Genomic DNA, 17,620 nt, shown 5'->3' with positions numbered 1-17,620 from the left:
TTGAGTGTGTACTTAGGAGTGGAATTACTGGGTCGCGCAGGAAGTCTACTTTTTGAGGAAGCGCTAAATGTTTCTACAGCAGCCGTACCATTTACATTCCTACCAGCCAGGGAGAAGAGTTGCCATTTTTCCACATCCTTGCCAACACTTGTTATTTTCTGTCTTAAAAAAAAAAATTCTAGGGACGCCTGGGTGGCTCAGAGGGTAGAGCCTCTGACTTCAGCTCAGGTCATGATCTCGTGGTCTGTGGGTTCGAGCCCCGCGTCAGGCTCTGTGCTGACAGCTCGGGGCCTGGAGCCCATTTCAGATTCTGTGTCTCCCTCTCTCTCTGCCCGTCCCCCGCTCATGCTCTGTCTCTCTCTGTCTCTCAAAAATAAATAAAAGTTAAAAAAAGATCTGAAAAAAATTCTAGGGACGCCTGGGTGGCTCAGTTGGTTAAGTGTCTGACTTCAGCTCAGGTCATGATCTCATAGTCCGTGGGTTCGAGCCCTGCGTCAGGCTCTTTGTTGACAGCTCAGAGCCTGGAGCCCACTTCAGATTCTGTGTCTCCCTCTCTCTCTGCCCCTCCCCCGCTCATGCTATGTCCCTGTCTCTTGTCTCTCAAAAATAAATAAACGTTAAAAAAAATTTTTTTTAAATTCCAGTCATCCTAGTAGAGATGAATTGGTATCTCACTATGGTTTTAATTTGCATTTCCTTAACGACTAATGATGTTGAGAATCTTTTCATGTGCTTGTTGGCCATTTGTAGATGGCCTCTTGAGAACTGGATGTTAATTTTTCACCTGTCAAATTAGCAGACATGCTTTGAAAATGTTATTGTTGGGTAATATTATAGAAGCTATTTGAAGTGAAAAATGCAAAGTGTTGAACACTGTGTGTACTTCCAATAGTATGAAAAAATTAGATGTGTTCAAAATGGGACTCTTTATAAGTTTATTTATTTATTTTGAGAGAAACAGAGACAGCGTGAGTGGAGGAGGGGCAGAGAGAGAGAGAGAGAGAGAGAGAGAGAGAGAGAGAGAGAGAGAGGAGAGAATCCCAGGCAGGCTCCGCACTGTCAGCACGGAGCCTATCATGGGGCTTGAACTCACAAAACGGTGAAATCATGAGCTGAGCTGAAACCAAGAGTCGGACACTTAACCAACTGAGCCACCCAGGTACCCCAAAATGGGACTCTTTAAAAAAATGTTTATTTATTTTGAGAAAGAGAGAGAGAATGTAAGTGAGGGAGAGGGGCAGAGAGAAGGAGTGAGATTTTTGTTTGTTTATGTTTATTCAGTTTTGAGAGAGAGACAGAGCATGAGTGGGGAAGGGGCAGAGAGAGAGGGAGACACAGAATCTGAAATGGGCTCCAGGCTCTGAGCTGTCAGCACAGAGCCTGACGTGGGGCTTGAACCCATGAACCATGAGATCATGACCTGAGCCAAAGTTGGATGCTCAACTGACTGAGCCACCCAGGCCCCCCAAGAAGGAGACAGAATCTTAAGCAGGCTCCATGTTCAGCAAGGGACCCAACACAGGGTTCGATCCCACAACCATGAGATCATGACCTGAGCCAAAATCAGGAGTTGGATGCTTAACCAACTGAGCCACCCAGGCGCCCCTGGATATCTCACATTTTGTTTATCCATTCACCCATTGTGGGACATTTGAGTTATGACTTTTTTTTTTCTTTCTCTCTTTCTCTCTTTCTTTCTTTCTTTCTTTCTTTCTTTCTTTCCTTCCTTCCTTCCTTCCTTCCTTCCTTCCTTCCTTCCTTCCTTCAAGAGCACGAGAGAGAGAGGGAGAGAGAGAATCCTAAGCAGGCTCTGTGCTGTCAGTGCAGAGCCTGACTCAGGCTTCAAACCCACAAACCATGAGATCATGACCTTAACAGAAATCAAGAGTTGGACACTTAACCAAATGAGCCACCCAAGTGCCCCTAAGTTATGACTTTTTTACTCTTAGGAAGAATGCTGCTATGAACATTCATGCGCAAGACTTTGTATAAACCTGTTTCTTTTCTCTTGGGTATGTGTGTACCTAGATGTAGAATTGTTGGGCTGTATAGCAAGTGTATGTGTAACTTTTGAGGAATGACCACGTAAATTTTGAAAGAGATTGCAACATTTTACATTGCTATCAGCGAAGGACAGGGTTCTAATTCCTCCACAATTGCATCCACACTTGTTATCCTCTGCCTTTCTGATTTTAGCCATCCTAGTGGATGTGAAGTATTCTCTCACTGTGATTTTAGTTAGCATTTTCCTAATGGTTAATGATGTTGAGTACCTTTTCGTACGTTTATCAGCCATCTGTCCATCTTCTTTGGAGAAATGTCTATTCGAATCCTTTTTTTTTTTTTTTTTAAGACTTTTATTTTATTTTTGAGGTGGGAAGGGGAAGAGAGAGAAGGAGAGGGAGAATCTCAAGCAGGCTCCATGTTCAGCACAGAGCCCGATGCAGGACTCGATCCCACTACTGTGAGATCATGATCTGAGCTGAAATCAAGAGTTGAATGCTTAACCGACAGAGCCACCCAGGCGCCTGTATTCAAATCCTTTGCCCATGTTTTAATTAAGTTGTCATTTTGTTATTGACTTGGAAGGGTTCCTCATATATTCTGGATGCAAGTTCTTTATCAGATATGTGATTTTCAAACAACTTCTCCCATTCTGTGGACTTTTTTCAACTTTTTTATGGTGTCTGTTTAAGCACAAAGGGTTTTGATTTTGATGAAATCTTACTTATTTTTTGTTTTGTCACTTCTATTTTTGGTGTCACATCTAACCTGAGGTCAGAAATGTATGTCTATATTTTCTTCTAAAAGTTTTATAGTTTCAGCTCTGACCTTTTTAGGTCTGTGATTGATTTGACCTAATTTTTGTGTTTTCTAGGAGGTAGGGGGTCCAACTTCACTCTTTCTCATGTGGGTGTCCAGTTGGGTCAGGGCTGTTTATTGAAGAAACTTTTTTTCCCCCATTGAATTGTCTAGGCACCCTTGTCAAAAATCAGTTGACCACAGATATTTGGTTTATGTCTATGACCTCAATTCTATCCTTTGGTCTTTATGTCTTTCCTTCTGACAGTATCATATTGTTTTATTATTATAGCTTTGTAGTAAGTTTTGAAATCCAGAACTCCTTCAGCTTTGTTCTTTTTTCAAGATTGTTTTAGCTGATTTGGGTCCTTGCCTTTCTCCACGAATTTTGGGATCAGTTTCTGCAAAAAGAACCAGGTATGATTTTGATAAGGATTGTATGAATCTATAGATCAATTTGGAGATTATTACCATATGAACAATACTAACTCTTCTCATCAAACATGGGCTATTTCTCATAACTTCCTATGATTTTATGTTGGCTGCAAGAAAAAGTCTGAATTCTGCACCTGAATTTTGAGGTCCCTTCCAATCTGAGCCCATCTAATGTACTTTAGCAACATGTTTTCTTTACTTTGGCCATGCCAGTTTTCTCCATGTTCTCTAAGCAGACACTCATTAAAGCTTGAACTCAAGAACAAAAATGGTTATGCATCGGGACCCCTGGGTGGCTCAGTGGGTTGAGTGTCTGACTTCAGCTCAGGTCATGATCTCATGGTCCATGGGTTCGAGCCCCACGTTGGGCTCTGTGATGACAGCTTGAGAAAAACCTTTTTTATAAGTTTCATTTATATTGAGAGAGAGACTGTGTGTGTGTGTGTGTGTGTGTGTGAGCAGGGGAGGGGCAGAGAGAGTGGGAAGGAGGGAGGGAGGGAGAGAGAGAGAGAGAGAGAGAGAATCCCAAGCAGGTTCCAAGCCGTCAGCGCAGAGCCTGATGCGGGGCTTGAACTCATAAACTGTGAGATCGTGACCTGAGCCGAAACCAAGAGCCGTTCACTTGACCAACTGAGCCACCCAGGCGCCCCCCACCTGCTTCTTTAGAATCTTCAAACGACTCTCTAACCCACAGTTCACCAACTTCTTCTGAACTTCTATGACACATCATGGCCCACATTTTTGCACAAAATAAAGTATGAGTTTCTAGTCCCAACCCACCGCCAGTGAAACGGAATGCACCATAAAAGCCAAACACATAGTAAACGCTCAACAGGTACTCTTTGCATTGAACTTCGATCTGGGTCGTCGGATGTTTCGTCCATATGCACTAACACTAGCCTATTCTTGCCTCCCCAGGGGATGTTCTGGTGTTCCTGGATAGCCACTGCGAGGTGAATAAAGTGTGGCTGGAGCCCCTGCTGCATGCCATTGCCAAGGACCCCAAAATGGTGGTGTGTCCTCTGATAGATGTCATTGATTCTGTGACCCTAGAATACTGGCCCTCTCCTGTTGTAAGGGGTGCTTTCAACTGGCACCTACAATTTAAATGGGATAATGTCTTCTCTTATGAGATGGATGGACCAGAAGGACCCACTCTACCCATTCGGTGAGATTCCTTCAGGTGACGGGGAAATATCATATATGTATTGAGACCTGGTTGGGGGGGCGGGGCGGGAGAAGCTTTCAGAGATTATTTTTTCCATCTCTTGGGCTTAATGAAGAGAAATATTTTGTCATTTATGTTGTCTCTAAAAATCTATAATAATAGAATTTGGTAGATTTTCAGTTTCTCTGATTGGAAATGAGCATCTCACCGTGGTTAGGAACACTGCCATGGGGGCACCTCGCTGGCTCGGTCAGTAGAGCATGTGACTCTTGATCACAGGTGGTGAGCTTGAGCCCCATGTTGGGCGTGGAGCCTACTTAAAAGGAAGGAAGGAAGGAAGGAAGGAAAGAAAAAGAAAGAAATAAAGAAAGAAAAGAAAGAAAGAAAGAAAGAAAGAGAAAGAAAGAGAGAGAGAGAAAGAAAACACCGCCATGGATAGTGTCCCTCTGGTTTCAGGTGTCCGTCTTTAGAAGGTGGCCATGGTTCTCAGGAGCAAGTTGTATGTGGTCAATGAACCAAATGCTAGTGCTGTGGATAGCTCAGCAAAAGTTGATGTCTTTGCTAAATTCATATATAAAATATTTATCTCAGTGCTTTTGTCAGTAATTTTATACAGATGAATATGATTTTCCTTGATTATTGGTCTGGGAAAATGTATTTCTACATGTGAGAACAATTTGATGTTGGGACTTTTAACTGCATCTGTGAGGCTATTGCTGGAGACTTCCTCCAGGTCACTCCCCACATTTCCCGAAAACTCTGACGCCAGGCTCCTTCTCTTCTTTTACTACTAGCCTCTCTGTTTCACAAACCACATGAGTCAATTTTCTAACACTATAGCTTAGCAAGTCCTTGATCTTTGTCTCTAATTTAACTAGAGCTGTTGACCTTATGCAAGTTGCTTAACCTCTTTGCACCTTATTTCTTTATGTGTAAAGTCTGGATAATGATAATATGTTACAGGGTTGTTGGAGAATTAAATGACTCAGTGTATATCAAAGCTTAGAGCAGTATCTGTCCATCATAATAAGTACTACATATATATTAGCTATTTCATACCTGTTAGCTACTATTATTCCTACAGCCATATCCTGTACCTTTCTCTTCTAAATTACCGGATATCGTCTCTTTGGCCACAGCCTGGGGTGTTCCTAACTTTTTCCTGCTCTGCTCCGCCCACACCTCCCCCTGGACATCATCAGGATCCCCAGTTCTTTGATTTCTGCTTTTACTGTTCACGGTTTCTTTCTTCTTCTGTGGCCTAGACTTTCTGATCTATAAATTCACGGTTCTTCTTGCCAACATCTTCGACTGCCACATCCCTCTCCCCTTCTGCCACAGTAGCCCTGCGAATCTCCAACTCTGGACCAAGTCCACCATGTTTTTTGTTCCTTTAAGAGACGTGAACTTAACGCTTCTACACGTTGATAGTTTCAGTCTTGTGCTTCTCTACAGTCTCACTGCTCCAAGTGGATTTTCCAAACCTTATCACTTCCCTTGATCCCAGTACCTATCCCCACCCTGAGCCCCTGCCCTTGGTGACGAAATTCGAGGATGAGATAAGGACTAAGAGTCGGGAGGAATAACTGGGGAATTATTTAGTACCTTACTCTGGAACCATAATGGAATGCTACATAGCCATAAGCATGACCACACCTGCAGTCTCCCACTGCCTACTCTAATCCAGTGATTAACCCGCTCCGGGTGCCCCATCCATTGTGACGACTCGCAACCACATCTGTCCATCTCTCTGCTTGTCCCCATGGTCCAGGCCCTCACTGTAAGGAACAGTCTGGCCTGCAGGCTGTCCTCCCTCAGTCCGATCTCTCTCTGGCTACATTCATCGTTCTTAAAACTCCACTTTGCCCGTGTCACCCAATGTCTTTCCATTGCTTTTAGGATAATAGATCCCTTCACGTGCCTTCCACTGTGTATAACTCCGATCTTTGCTCTGCTCCAGCCATCACTTGTTAGCTGTTCAGGGCTGCTACATACAGCTGTATAGGCTGTGTACTGCTCATCTCCAGAAGGTACTGTTCATAAAGACTAGAGGTGATTGGCATCCATGGAGTTGTGCAGTAAGGTAGCCTCTGCTGGGTCTGTTACTTCTCTCAGCTTCAGTACCTTCACCTGTGAAATGGTGATGATATTAAAGACACGCCTCTCTGCTTTAGTGAGGAGATTAAGTGAGACGCCACTTGGAAAGAACATAGCTCAAGGCCTGACGCAGGGGAAGTGATCAGTATACATACTTACTGTTGTTACTGTTAGAGACTTCGAAATGAAAAGGGACAAAGACACATTGTATTTAAATAAAATGTAATGTGGGGTGCCTGGGTGGCTCAAGTCGGTTGAGCATCCAACTCTTGGTTTCGGCTCAGGTCATGATCTCGCGGTTCGTGAGTTTGAGCCCCGCGTCAGGCTCTGTGCTGACAGCGTGGAGCCTGCTTGGGATTCTCTCTCTGCCCCTCTGCCTGCTCACTCTCTCTCTTTCTCTCTCAAAATAAATAAACTCAAAAAATTTTGAAATTAAATAAATAAATAAAAGGTCGTGCGTAGACATCCTAATTTACTAAAAAAATAAATAAATAAACCATCGATCTTTGGAGTTCATCTCAAAATGAACTTATTTAATTTAAAATGAAGTATTCCATTTACAAAAAAGATCTACATAATTTTGTAATGTTTCCATATTTCACACATCAGGCGTGCTTTAGGCTCTAAAAATTTTACTAGGGAAATTATATTCCTGATAGTCGCTGAGTAGTAACGTTTTTTGAATTCTAATACACTGTTAGTATACACATAATCACATGTGCTTTTTGAAAACAATCTGACAATATACATTAAAAATCTTATGTTATTCTTTAACGCAACACTCCCACTTCTTGAACTGTTTCCCTAAGGAGTTAAGGAGAAGTAAATCAGAGACACACATTGTATCAACATTCATATCAGTTAGAAAATAAAAACAACATAAACGTTCAATATTAAAATGGTTAAAAACTATATTCATACTCTGTAGAATATTATACAAAGGTTTTGAAAGCTAATTAATGTAAAAGGAAAATTCTCACAATAGGCTAAATAAAAACTCAGGCCATAAAACACAGTATGATACTAATTATTTATAGAATGTATATTGTACATACTAACTTTTGACTCCCCAAAAACTTAACTACTAAGAGCCTACTGTTGACTGAAGTGTTACTGATAATATAAACAGTTGATTAACATGTTTTAAATCCACGTGTATCACATACTGTATTCTTACAATAAGCTAGAGCAAAAAAAAAATGTTAATATCAGAAGGAAGAGAAAATACACTTACAGTACTGTGCTGTATTTATCTAAAAATCCACATGTAAGTGGACCCACACAGTTCAAACTCATGTGATTCAACGCTCGACTGTTATATCATAAGGATAATGTATGATAACGTAAGAAAAAGTCGGTAGTTTTAAAGGGTTAAAAGGAAAAATGAATTTTAGGTATTATCCATGGCATTAATTAGCATTCACATCTGAAGATACATTTCTTCACGTTTGCAACAGCTCAAAAAAAAAAACTGTAGATGCAGGGAATTTTGGCAAACTTAGAGCAAGCAAGGAGAATTGTGGCGTTGAGCTCACACCAGTGGCTCCCCCCGCAGCTTCCCCAGGGAGGGGACGTGCGGGGGTGGGGGGAGGTCACCGCTACCAAGGGACGTGCCCCCTGTACTCCACCCGGGGCCTCTTCAAGGACGCATCACGACGTTTTATCCTTTCTCCCGGTGTCTCAGACGTGCCCGAGTTAGCACCATGACTCAACGTTTCTCCGGTAAGACACACGCATGTGCACACACACACACACACACACACATGCACACACTTCCCAGCAGTTTCGAGATTTTTTTTTTTTTTTTTAGAATAAAAGCTTTCCCTTTTGAGAGGGTGTAACTTGGGTTCTCTGAGCTGTAAGTATTTTTTTACCCTATTTTCAACAGAACCTACGGCCTAACTTTAAAGACCGGTTTGTGAACCTGCTTCAGTTATCAGTTTAACAACTCTTTGCTGCCAGACACTGTGGTCACAACAGAAAACGTGGCCTTTGCCCTCGAGGGTGTAGAGTCCAGTGCGAAGGAAGTCGGGTAGAGATGTAATTTCAATGCAACGCTGTGGCAGCGGGGCCCCCTGGCTTGGCCAGGACCACGGTGACCCAGGGCGCAGACGGGGCGGGTCGCATCTGGCCCACCCGATGAGACCGCTCCTCTCGAGGCCCACCGTCACCTCTCCCGATTACAAAAAACAATCTTCCTTTATCGGCCGCCTCTCCTTTCCTCTGCTCTCCTTCGCATTAAAGCCTCTTAGAAAAAGCTGGCTGTGTCACGATCTCCAACTCTGTGCTCTGGTGTCTCAGACTCGCTTGAATCTGGCTCTGCGCCCCCACCCGCTAAAACGCGCTAGTGGTCTTCCCGTGTCGGTGCCGCGCTGGTTCTCAGTCCTCACCTCGGGGCCCACCGGCAGACGGTTTTCCGGTCTTCCTCCTGCACCGGTGGCTCCTCTTTCCCTCTCTTTCCTCCGACCTCTTGCTGTCACGGTGCCCAGGACAGTTCTTCGTGGTCTCCTCCACGCCCCCCTCGCTGCCAGAGTGCTGTGTATCTGCCATATCTTGAGGACTCCCAAAGTTATGTCTCTGGCCCCGGCCACTCTCAGAGTGCCAGACGCTTCCATGCACCTGCCTACTGGCGTCTCCACTAGAGTGAATGGAGAGCTCACTCATGTCCCCAGCTGAATCTTCCCCCCAAAACCTGCCCACTCGGTATCTCCATCTCAGTGCAGATGTGACGTCCCCGGGCCAACACGCTGGGGTGAGCCTTCATCCTTCTCTTCCTCCTTCACCCCACCCCCCACCTGTAAGCAAACCTGCTGTCTCCCGTCCTCAAAATACATCAGACACTGGGCCACGTCCCGCTACCTTATCCATGACTCCATTGTCTTTCTCTGGCACCACTGCAGCGACTAGTGTCCCTCCCTCCACCCTGGTCCCCCGCACGAGCTGGGATCTTGGCCCGTTGATGCACTAACTTCTCCCTAACACATCACAGGTGCTTCATGTGTACTTTTTCAAACATGAATGAATAAATGAACTTGAAATTATTTTCATACTACTCAGTTCGGTGTTATTGGGCCTTGCTGTCGTGGGACAACAAAACAAAACAAAACAAAACAAAACAAAACAAAACAAAACAAAACAAAAAAGATGTTTTGTAACTTCATGGTTTTCCCAGAAGTAAATAGTATATTCACTTAACGTGCTTAGAAAGGGAGATCTGTAAGCTCTACTCCCCAAGTCAAGTAGTTATCTCCAGGGGAAACTCACATTCTAAATATGATGTTCCCTTTTAAGAACAAGACGACATTTGGGGCGCCTGAGTGGCTCAGTCAGTCAAGCACTCGACTTTGGCTCAGGTCGTGATCTCACAGGTCATGAGTTCAAGCCCCATGTCAGGCTCTGTGCTGACGGCTCGGAGCCTGGAGCCTGCTTCGGATTCTGTGTCTCCCTCTCTCTCTGCCCCTCCCCTGCTCATGCCCTCTCTCTCTCTCTCTCTCTCTCTCTCTCTCTCAAAACTAAATAAACTTAAAAAAAAAAAAGAGAGAAAAAGACAACATTTAGAATATATAGCTGACACAATTTGGTGAGAGCTAAGTGGAAAGTTACTGCCTACTTTTAGGTAGTTATGGCTTCAATTTACTAATTTTACATTCAATGTAATGTATATCCATCAAGTTAAATATACATTAAGTTAACGATTTTGGTCTTAATATCGTCGTTTTCTAGTTTTCATGTTATTGCTAACATTCACCGTAAATTTGGCAAAAATCCATAATGGCTGAACCTGTGATTTAATATTTATGTATCCTTTTTAGGTCACCTGCAATGGCTGGGGGAATTTTTGCTATAAATAGGCATTACTTTCATGAGATCGGACAGTACGACAAGGGCATGAACCTCTGGGGAGCAGAAAATTTGGAGCTTTCGTTAAGGGTAATTCAGACTCTACTTTCTAAATAGTTCGCTTTGTACAGAGAGAGTGAAAGCTGACGTCAAGTCCAGAGGCGTGCCGTGGTATTTATGCCCCGTTTTCTCACCTGAACATCCGGTACCGTTCCCGCATCACATGAAATAAAGGATCTAGGGGGCTCCTTGCAAAATTTGACAATAGTAAAATATCAGCTTATATTACTGTATGCTGTTTTATTTCTAACGTATGAGGTGTTGACCTAATGCAATATTTTTATTTATTTGTGAAAACTCTTTTTTGTTACACCGATTTTCTTGGTGGTCGTGGTGCGGTAGAAATAACAGAATTAGACGGTGGAGGACTTGGGTGCCACTAACTCTGTGGGCTATCTTAGGCCTCGGTTTCTCTATCTGCAAGTCGAGAGGACTTGGTAGGGGATGTCTGGGTTGGTCTTTCAACTCTTGAATCCCGGGATACCTGCTACAGCATGGCGGACCTTGAAAACAGTATGGTGAGTGAAAGACGTCAGACACAAAAGGCCACACATTTATGTGACTAAGTCCGGTCCTAGGAAAGGCACAGCCTAAGCAAATCCATAGAAACAGAAGGTAGGTGAGTGAGTGCTGATAGGTCCCAGGGCGCTTTGGGAGGTGGTGAGAATGTTCCAGAATGAGAGAGTGGTGATCATCGGGCAACCTCGTGAAAATAGTCATTGTATACTGTAACAGGGTGAATTTCTTGTGGAATGTGAACTACATCTCAAATGTAAACATAGATTTGGCTTGTAAATATTCCCGTGATACTAGATCAGTGGACATTAGACATCAGAATGGGTCCCTTGACCCATTCTGTAGGATCTGTAGGATCTGTAGGATCCTTGGTCAGCCATTAATTTTTCTAATTTCCCATTTCCTCACCCAGTAAATAGGAATAAATGTAAATGCCATTCTCAGGATTTTGTGAATATTTGGGGTTTTTTTTTAACTAAAGTTAATTTTTAAAAATTAAAAATAAATACATTTTTGAGAGAGAGAGAGAGAGAGCGCGCGTGCGCACAAGTGAGAGAGGGGCAGAGAGAGGGAGACACAGAACCTGAGGCAGGCTCCAGGCTCTGAGCTGTCAGCACAGAACCCAGCACGGGGCCTGAACTCACAAACTGTGAGATCGAAGGAGGTTGCTTAACCGACTGAGACACCCAGGCGCCCGTTTGTTTGTTTTGTTTTAATCCCAGTATAGTTAACACACAGCGTTATGTTAGTTTCAGGTGTACAATATAGTGATTCACCAAGTCCATGCTTCAGCCTGTGCTCATCACAACAGGTGCATTCCTTGAACCCCGTCACCTGTTCAACCCACCCCTTGGCCCACCTCCCCTCTGATGACCAGAAATTTGTTCTCTAGAGTTAAGAGTCTGTTTCTTGGTTTGTCTCTCTCTCTCTCTCTCTCTTTTTTTTTTTTCCTTTGCTCATTTGGTGTCTTAAATTCCAATGTTGTGAAGATTTAATGAAATAATTGGGGTAGAGAATAAAGTACAAGGTAAATATTCCTGGAGAGAGAGTCTGAAGAAAACACTAAGGTACTGTTCGGATATTCATTGTGTGTGTATCATAGATAAGTTTTGGCTTTTGACTAAATTCTAATAGATTTTTATAACGGCCACTTTGAACTGTGCATGAAAATCTGGGCTGTGCGCTCACCTTATCACCCTTAATTTTTTCTCACTTTTCTCTGCCTTGTTTGTCTGTTCCCAACAGAGACAACCTGGTGTAGAGGAAACAGCTTAATCAATGACTAAATTCAAATTCTGGTTGAGCTTCAGTTTCCTTGCGGGTAAAATGAAAAAAAAAAAGAAAAAGAAAAAGATCTTTATTACAAAGCTGTAAAGACAGATAATTTATGGGAGCTACTTAATAAGTGACAGCTATAATTATTCTTTAAATGTTGCCATCTGTTCTTTACATTCTGAAATCATCTGCAGAGATCATACTTGGAACTGCATATATTTTCTTAGGATGCATTAAAATGTTTACTGTAATTGCTTTTTTGTGTTTTCTTTTTCGGACTTTTTCTCTCCCACTTCCTTCTTTTGGCTTTGTTCACCGGCTTAGTGTTCTTTTAAGCACAGACTTCTTTCATAATGCTTCAGACACTTTATTGTGAATATAAACATATCTAGAGCAATACATAACATACTTTGGCAGTATGTTGTGAGCTGATTATTTTTTATTGCTTCTCCCCCGCAACCCCCCGCCCCAGCCCCAATCATATGTTCCCTTTTGATGCAGGCGTTATTTTAGAATATCCAGGACTTTAGTGCTTTTCATTGTTTGGTTGATTATTCCCTGTTTTATTACATCGCTCTTTGTGAATGTGGTATATGGGGTTTCCCCCTTTCAGGACCTAATATCTTAATGAGCACATTGTTTGTCTCAGAATAAAATCAATTTTGTGAATGATACGTACATATTTGAAGAGGGGGTGTCTTCCTTTTTCTGGCTCTCTCTTCCCTCCAGATAGCCAATAGCAGCTAACTTATTATTCAAAGGTACTAATTATCCTTGCTTCAGTATTGTCGACTGCTTCGTTCCTAATGGCCCCTTCATATTTTTTTTTAAGTATGCGTGAGTCTCTCTTTTCACAAACACGTAAGTTAATAAATAGCTAGAGAGCTCTCTTGACATCAGCAGCGGTCTCTAACCGAGATAAGGGGCCCTGTCTTTCCTGATACGAGACGATTGACACCTGTACCTTCGTCTCCGTTCCTCACTCTTCTTTCCAATAAATCAGCATCCTGGCGGCCCTCAGCACTCGGGGACATCCCTCGGGGAACTGTCACCCATTTAATATTGATGTTCCTAGTGGACGGCTTTGTTCTTCTATGTACTGGAGGTGGCTGCAACATTTGGCACTATAGAACAGTGTTCTGGTTCCTCCTCCATAGCTCTGTTGCTCTCAGTTTCCTCTGCAGGAATTTCTTCTGTGCATCTCTGAAGCGTGGGTATTCCCAGGACTGTTATCTTATCAGCTGTCCCTTCTCCCTCCATGTGCTCCTCTGGGCTGACTTAATATAGTGCAGTATTTCCTTATCTGGTGGGAAAGAACCTCAATTCTGAACTGATAGCCTCCCACAGGCAGCACACCTGCTCCCGGGGAGACCTGTGGGCTTCCCATGATCCAGAGACTAAAGAGACAGCACCTGGCAGGACAGGTCACCAGGACTGGGTGTAGCACCTCCGTGCTGACCGGCCAGGGGCCGTGGCATACCTGTATCTACTCCCGAGGCCGTAGCTAACGCCTGTATGGTGACAGTACCCAGATCTGTATTTTGCTAGGTTAGACTCTCTCAGGAGTTCTGGTTAGGGTCAATGTAGCCATCATTTAAGGGACACCTCCTATGTGAGGCTCTGCCACATGCTGGGCATTCGGAAGAAGGCACAACCCTCGCCCGTTCATTCATTCGTTCGTTCGTTCATTCACTCAACAATACTGAGAACCCGTTATGCGCAAAAGGCTGTGCCTTGTGTGCAATGCAGCCTCATGCAGTGCAAACGTGGCTTCCGATGGCTTGGAGCTTCCATTCTGTTGAAGTAGACAGAGATGATTAGGTTGTTGTTTTTTTTTTTATTTTTTTAATGTTTATTTATTTTTGAGAGACAGAGAGAGACAGCATGAGCAGGAGAGGGCAGAGAGAGAGAGAGAGAGAGGGAGACCCAGAATCCGAAGCCGGCCCCAGGCTCCGAGCTGTTAGCACAGAGCCCGACGCGGGGCTCGAACCCACGAGCCGTGAGATCATGACCTGAGCCGAAGTCAGACGCTCAACTGACTGAGCCACCCAGGCGCCCCGATGATTAGGTATTTTTGATACATACAGTGGAGGAGAAGTACAGGGTACCAAGAGGTCATATGAGAGGGGAATCTAGACTTGTGTTGAGGGAGGTGTGTGTCTTAGATGGCCTTCCCTGCAGAAATGGCATGTTTAAGTTACGGGGTAAAGGAGAAAAATACGTTTCCTTTGTTTAACAAGTGCTCATCTGTGTGACACGCACGGCTCTGAGATCTTGCAAATATCAACTCAGTCTTCATAATAAACCTGTGAGGTGGGTGCCACCAGGATCTCCTACTTACAGGGGGAAACTGGGGCTCTGAGCACCCCAGCAACTTGGCTCAATTCGCAGAACCGGAGGTATATGCCCCAAGCCTATTCTGTCCTGCTTTCCACTATCTACTCAATGGCAGGCCTGGAGACCTCACCCGCTCGGTTCTTTTCTAAGTCATTTCTGGAAGCCTCCAAAGCTCTGAATTTGCTTTAGCTGCCCTGACCTCGGTGTTCCCATCACTCGGGAAAGTGGGGATTGGCTGGGTGCCCACGGAGCTGCAGCTTGACCCCAGCCTCGGGATGGTACTAACCAGGCTTCAGATCTGCACTTTGGTTTCCTGGTGGACCGGAGGCTGGCCTCCAATTGTCCCCAACAGCCTGCGTGGCTTGGCACTCCATCCTGGTGGCCCTAGATGCGGACAAGGTACACTGCTCTGGACCTGGGACCCTGCCATTGACTCCATAGGTTTCCCCAAGGCCCTGTTTCTTTTCTCCCTTCCCCTTCTCAGTAACCTCATCCGCATCGTGCCTCAATGACTACATGCCAGTGACATAGTTCTAGCTCCTTCCCAGGTCCTTCTGTGCCAGAAGCTTGTGCATCTCACTGCCTACAGGTTACTCTCCTGTAGGATGTGTGTCCCATAGGCATCCTAACCCCAACGTTTCAAAAAGAGAGCTCTTTCTACTTCCTCGAACCCATTCTTCCTCCCATGGTCCTTTCCTCTTCGGGTGGATAATGTGATGCCCTCTACCCACCCGCAACCATCCAGCCCCCCCAGAGTACTTTCTTGGTCTCCAATCTCCCTTTCATGCCCCACTTTCCTTCATCATGTGTGGTTAGATCTAGGTCTAAACCATCACTCATCTCTGTCCACTTTGCTCCTTCCTACCAGCCACAGTCCATAGTTACAGCTTTGATGTAATTATTCAGAAAGGCTTTTTTTTTTAATTTTTTTAAACGTTTATTCATTTTTGAGAGACAGAGACAGAGTGTGAGCCAGGGGAGGGGCAGAGAGAGAGGAACAGAGCGTGAGCAGGGGAGGGGCAAAGAGAGAGGGAGACACAGAATCCCAAGCAGGCTCTGGGCTCCGAGCTGTCAGCAGAGGCCAACGCAGGGCAAAATCCTAGAAACTCACAAACCACCAAAACTGAAACAAGAAGAAATAGAAAATTTGAACAGACCCAAAACCAGCAAAGAAACTGAATCAGTAATCAAAAGTCTCCCAACAAACAAGAGTCCTGGGCCGGATGGCTTCCCAGGAGAATTCTACCAGACATTTAAAGAAGAGTTAATACCCATTCTTCTCAAACTGTTCCAAAAACACAAACAAAAAAATAGAAATGGAAGGAAACTTCCAAACTCATTCTATGAAGCCAGCATTGCCTTGACTCCAAAACCAGACAAAGACCTCACTGAAAAGGAGCATTACAGGCCAACACCCCTGATGAACATGGATACAGAAATTCTCAATGATATTAGCAAGTTGAATTTAACAGTACATTAAAATTATTATTCACCATGATCAAGTGGGATTTATTCCTGGGATGCAGGGCTGGTTCAATATCCACAAATCAATCAACATGATACACCACATTAATAAAAGAAAGGAGGGGCACTGGGGGGCTCAGTAGGTTGAGCATCCAACTTTGGCTCAGGTCATGATCTCACAGCCTGTGAGTTTGAGCCCCACATCAGGCTCTGTGCTGACAGCTCAGAGCTTGGAGCCACTTCAGATTCTGTGTCTCCCTCTCTCTCTCTCTGTCCCTTCCCCACTCGTGCCCACTCTCTTTCTTTCAAAAATAAATCGTAAAAAAAAAAAAAAAAGAAGAAAGGATAGGATAAGAACTATATGATCCATCAATAGATGCAGACAAAGCATTTGACAAAATACAGCATCCAGTCTTGATAAAAACCCTCAACAAAATAGAGATAGAGGGACTATACCTCAACATCATAAAGCCATATATGAAAGACCCACAGCTAATATCATCCTCAATGGGGAAAAACAGCCTTTCCCCTACAGTAAAGAACAAGACAAGGGGGGCGCCTGGGTGGCGCAGTCGGTTAAGCGTCCGACTTCAGCCAGGTCACGATCTTGCCGTCCGCGAGTTCGAGCCCCGCGTCAGGCTCTGGGCTGATGGCTCAGAGCCTGGAGCCTGTTTCCGATTCTGTGTCTCCCTCTCTCTCTGCCCCTCCCCCGTTCATGCTCTGTCTCTCTCTGTCGCAAAAATAAATAAACGTTGAAAAAAAAAAAAATTTAAAAAAAAAAAAAAAGAACAAGACAAGGATGTCCACTCTCACTATTACTATTTAAGATAGTACTGAAAGTCTTACCCTCAGCAATCAGACAACAAAAAGAAATAAAAGGCATCCAAATCAGCAAGGAAGAAGTCAAACCTTCACTATTTGCAGACAACATGATACTCTCTGTAGAAAACCAAAAGACTCCACCAAAAAATTGCTAGAATACACTAATTGAGCTAAGTGTCAGGATATAAAATCAATGTGCAGAAATCTGTTGCATTTCTATACACCAATAATAAAGCAGCAGAACAAGAAATTAAGGAATAGATTCCATTTGCACCAAAAACCACGGGAGATGTAGGAATATACCTAACTAAAGAGAAAAAAGATCTATACTCTGAAAACCATAGAACATTTAGGAAAGAAACTGAAGAGACACAAATAAATGGAAAAGCATCCCATGCTCATGGATTGGAAGAACAAACGTTGTTAAAATGTCGATACAATGTCTAAGCAATCTACATATTTAATTCAATTCCCATCAAAATACCACCAGTGATGTCTTTCAGGGCTCCAACAAACAACCCCAAAATTTGTATGGGCTCACAAAAGACCTTGAAGAGTCAAAGCAATCCTGAAAAAGAAAAAACCGGAGGCATCACAATTCCAGATTTCAAGCAACATTACAAAGATGTAGTCATCAAGACAGTATGTTACTGGCACAAAAACAGACACATAGATCAATGGAACAGAAGAGAAAACCTAGAAATGGACCCACAACTATATAATCAACTAATATTAGACAAAACAGGAAAGAATATCCAATGATAAAAGACAGTCTCTTTGACAAATGGTGTTGGGAAAACTGGA

At 43.6% G+C, this 17,620-nt stretch overlaps 1 protein-coding gene across 8 annotated transcripts in view; it reads left to right on the top strand.

Annotated features, from left to right (window-relative positions):
- The window catches only part of GALNTL5 (polypeptide N-acetylgalactosaminyltransferase like 5), a 56,832-nt gene that overhangs the window by 30,964 nt on the left and 8,248 nt on the right, over window positions 1–17,620 (top strand). For 7 of the 8 annotated variants that reach the window (XM_086685838.1, XM_086685823.1, XM_025929870.2 and 4 more), the window contains 2 exons: window positions 4,156–4,405; window positions 10,315–10,432. In XM_086685838.1, the coding sequence (XP_086541964.1) occupies window positions 4,156–4,405; window positions 10,315–10,432 (368 nt within the window). The remainder of the gene's footprint in view (window positions 1–4,155; window positions 4,406–10,314; window positions 10,433–17,620) is intronic. The other variant, XR_015243812.1, reaches the window with a different exon arrangement.

Source organism: Puma concolor, chromosome A2, assembly GCF_028749965.1.
Source record: "Puma concolor isolate L17-30 chromosome A2, mPumCon1.1.hap2, whole genome shotgun sequence".
In the NCBI taxonomy this organism is placed as follows: Eukaryota; Metazoa; Chordata; class Mammalia; order Carnivora; family Felidae; genus Puma; species Puma concolor.
This window is presented reverse-complemented; position numbering and strand designations above follow the sequence as displayed.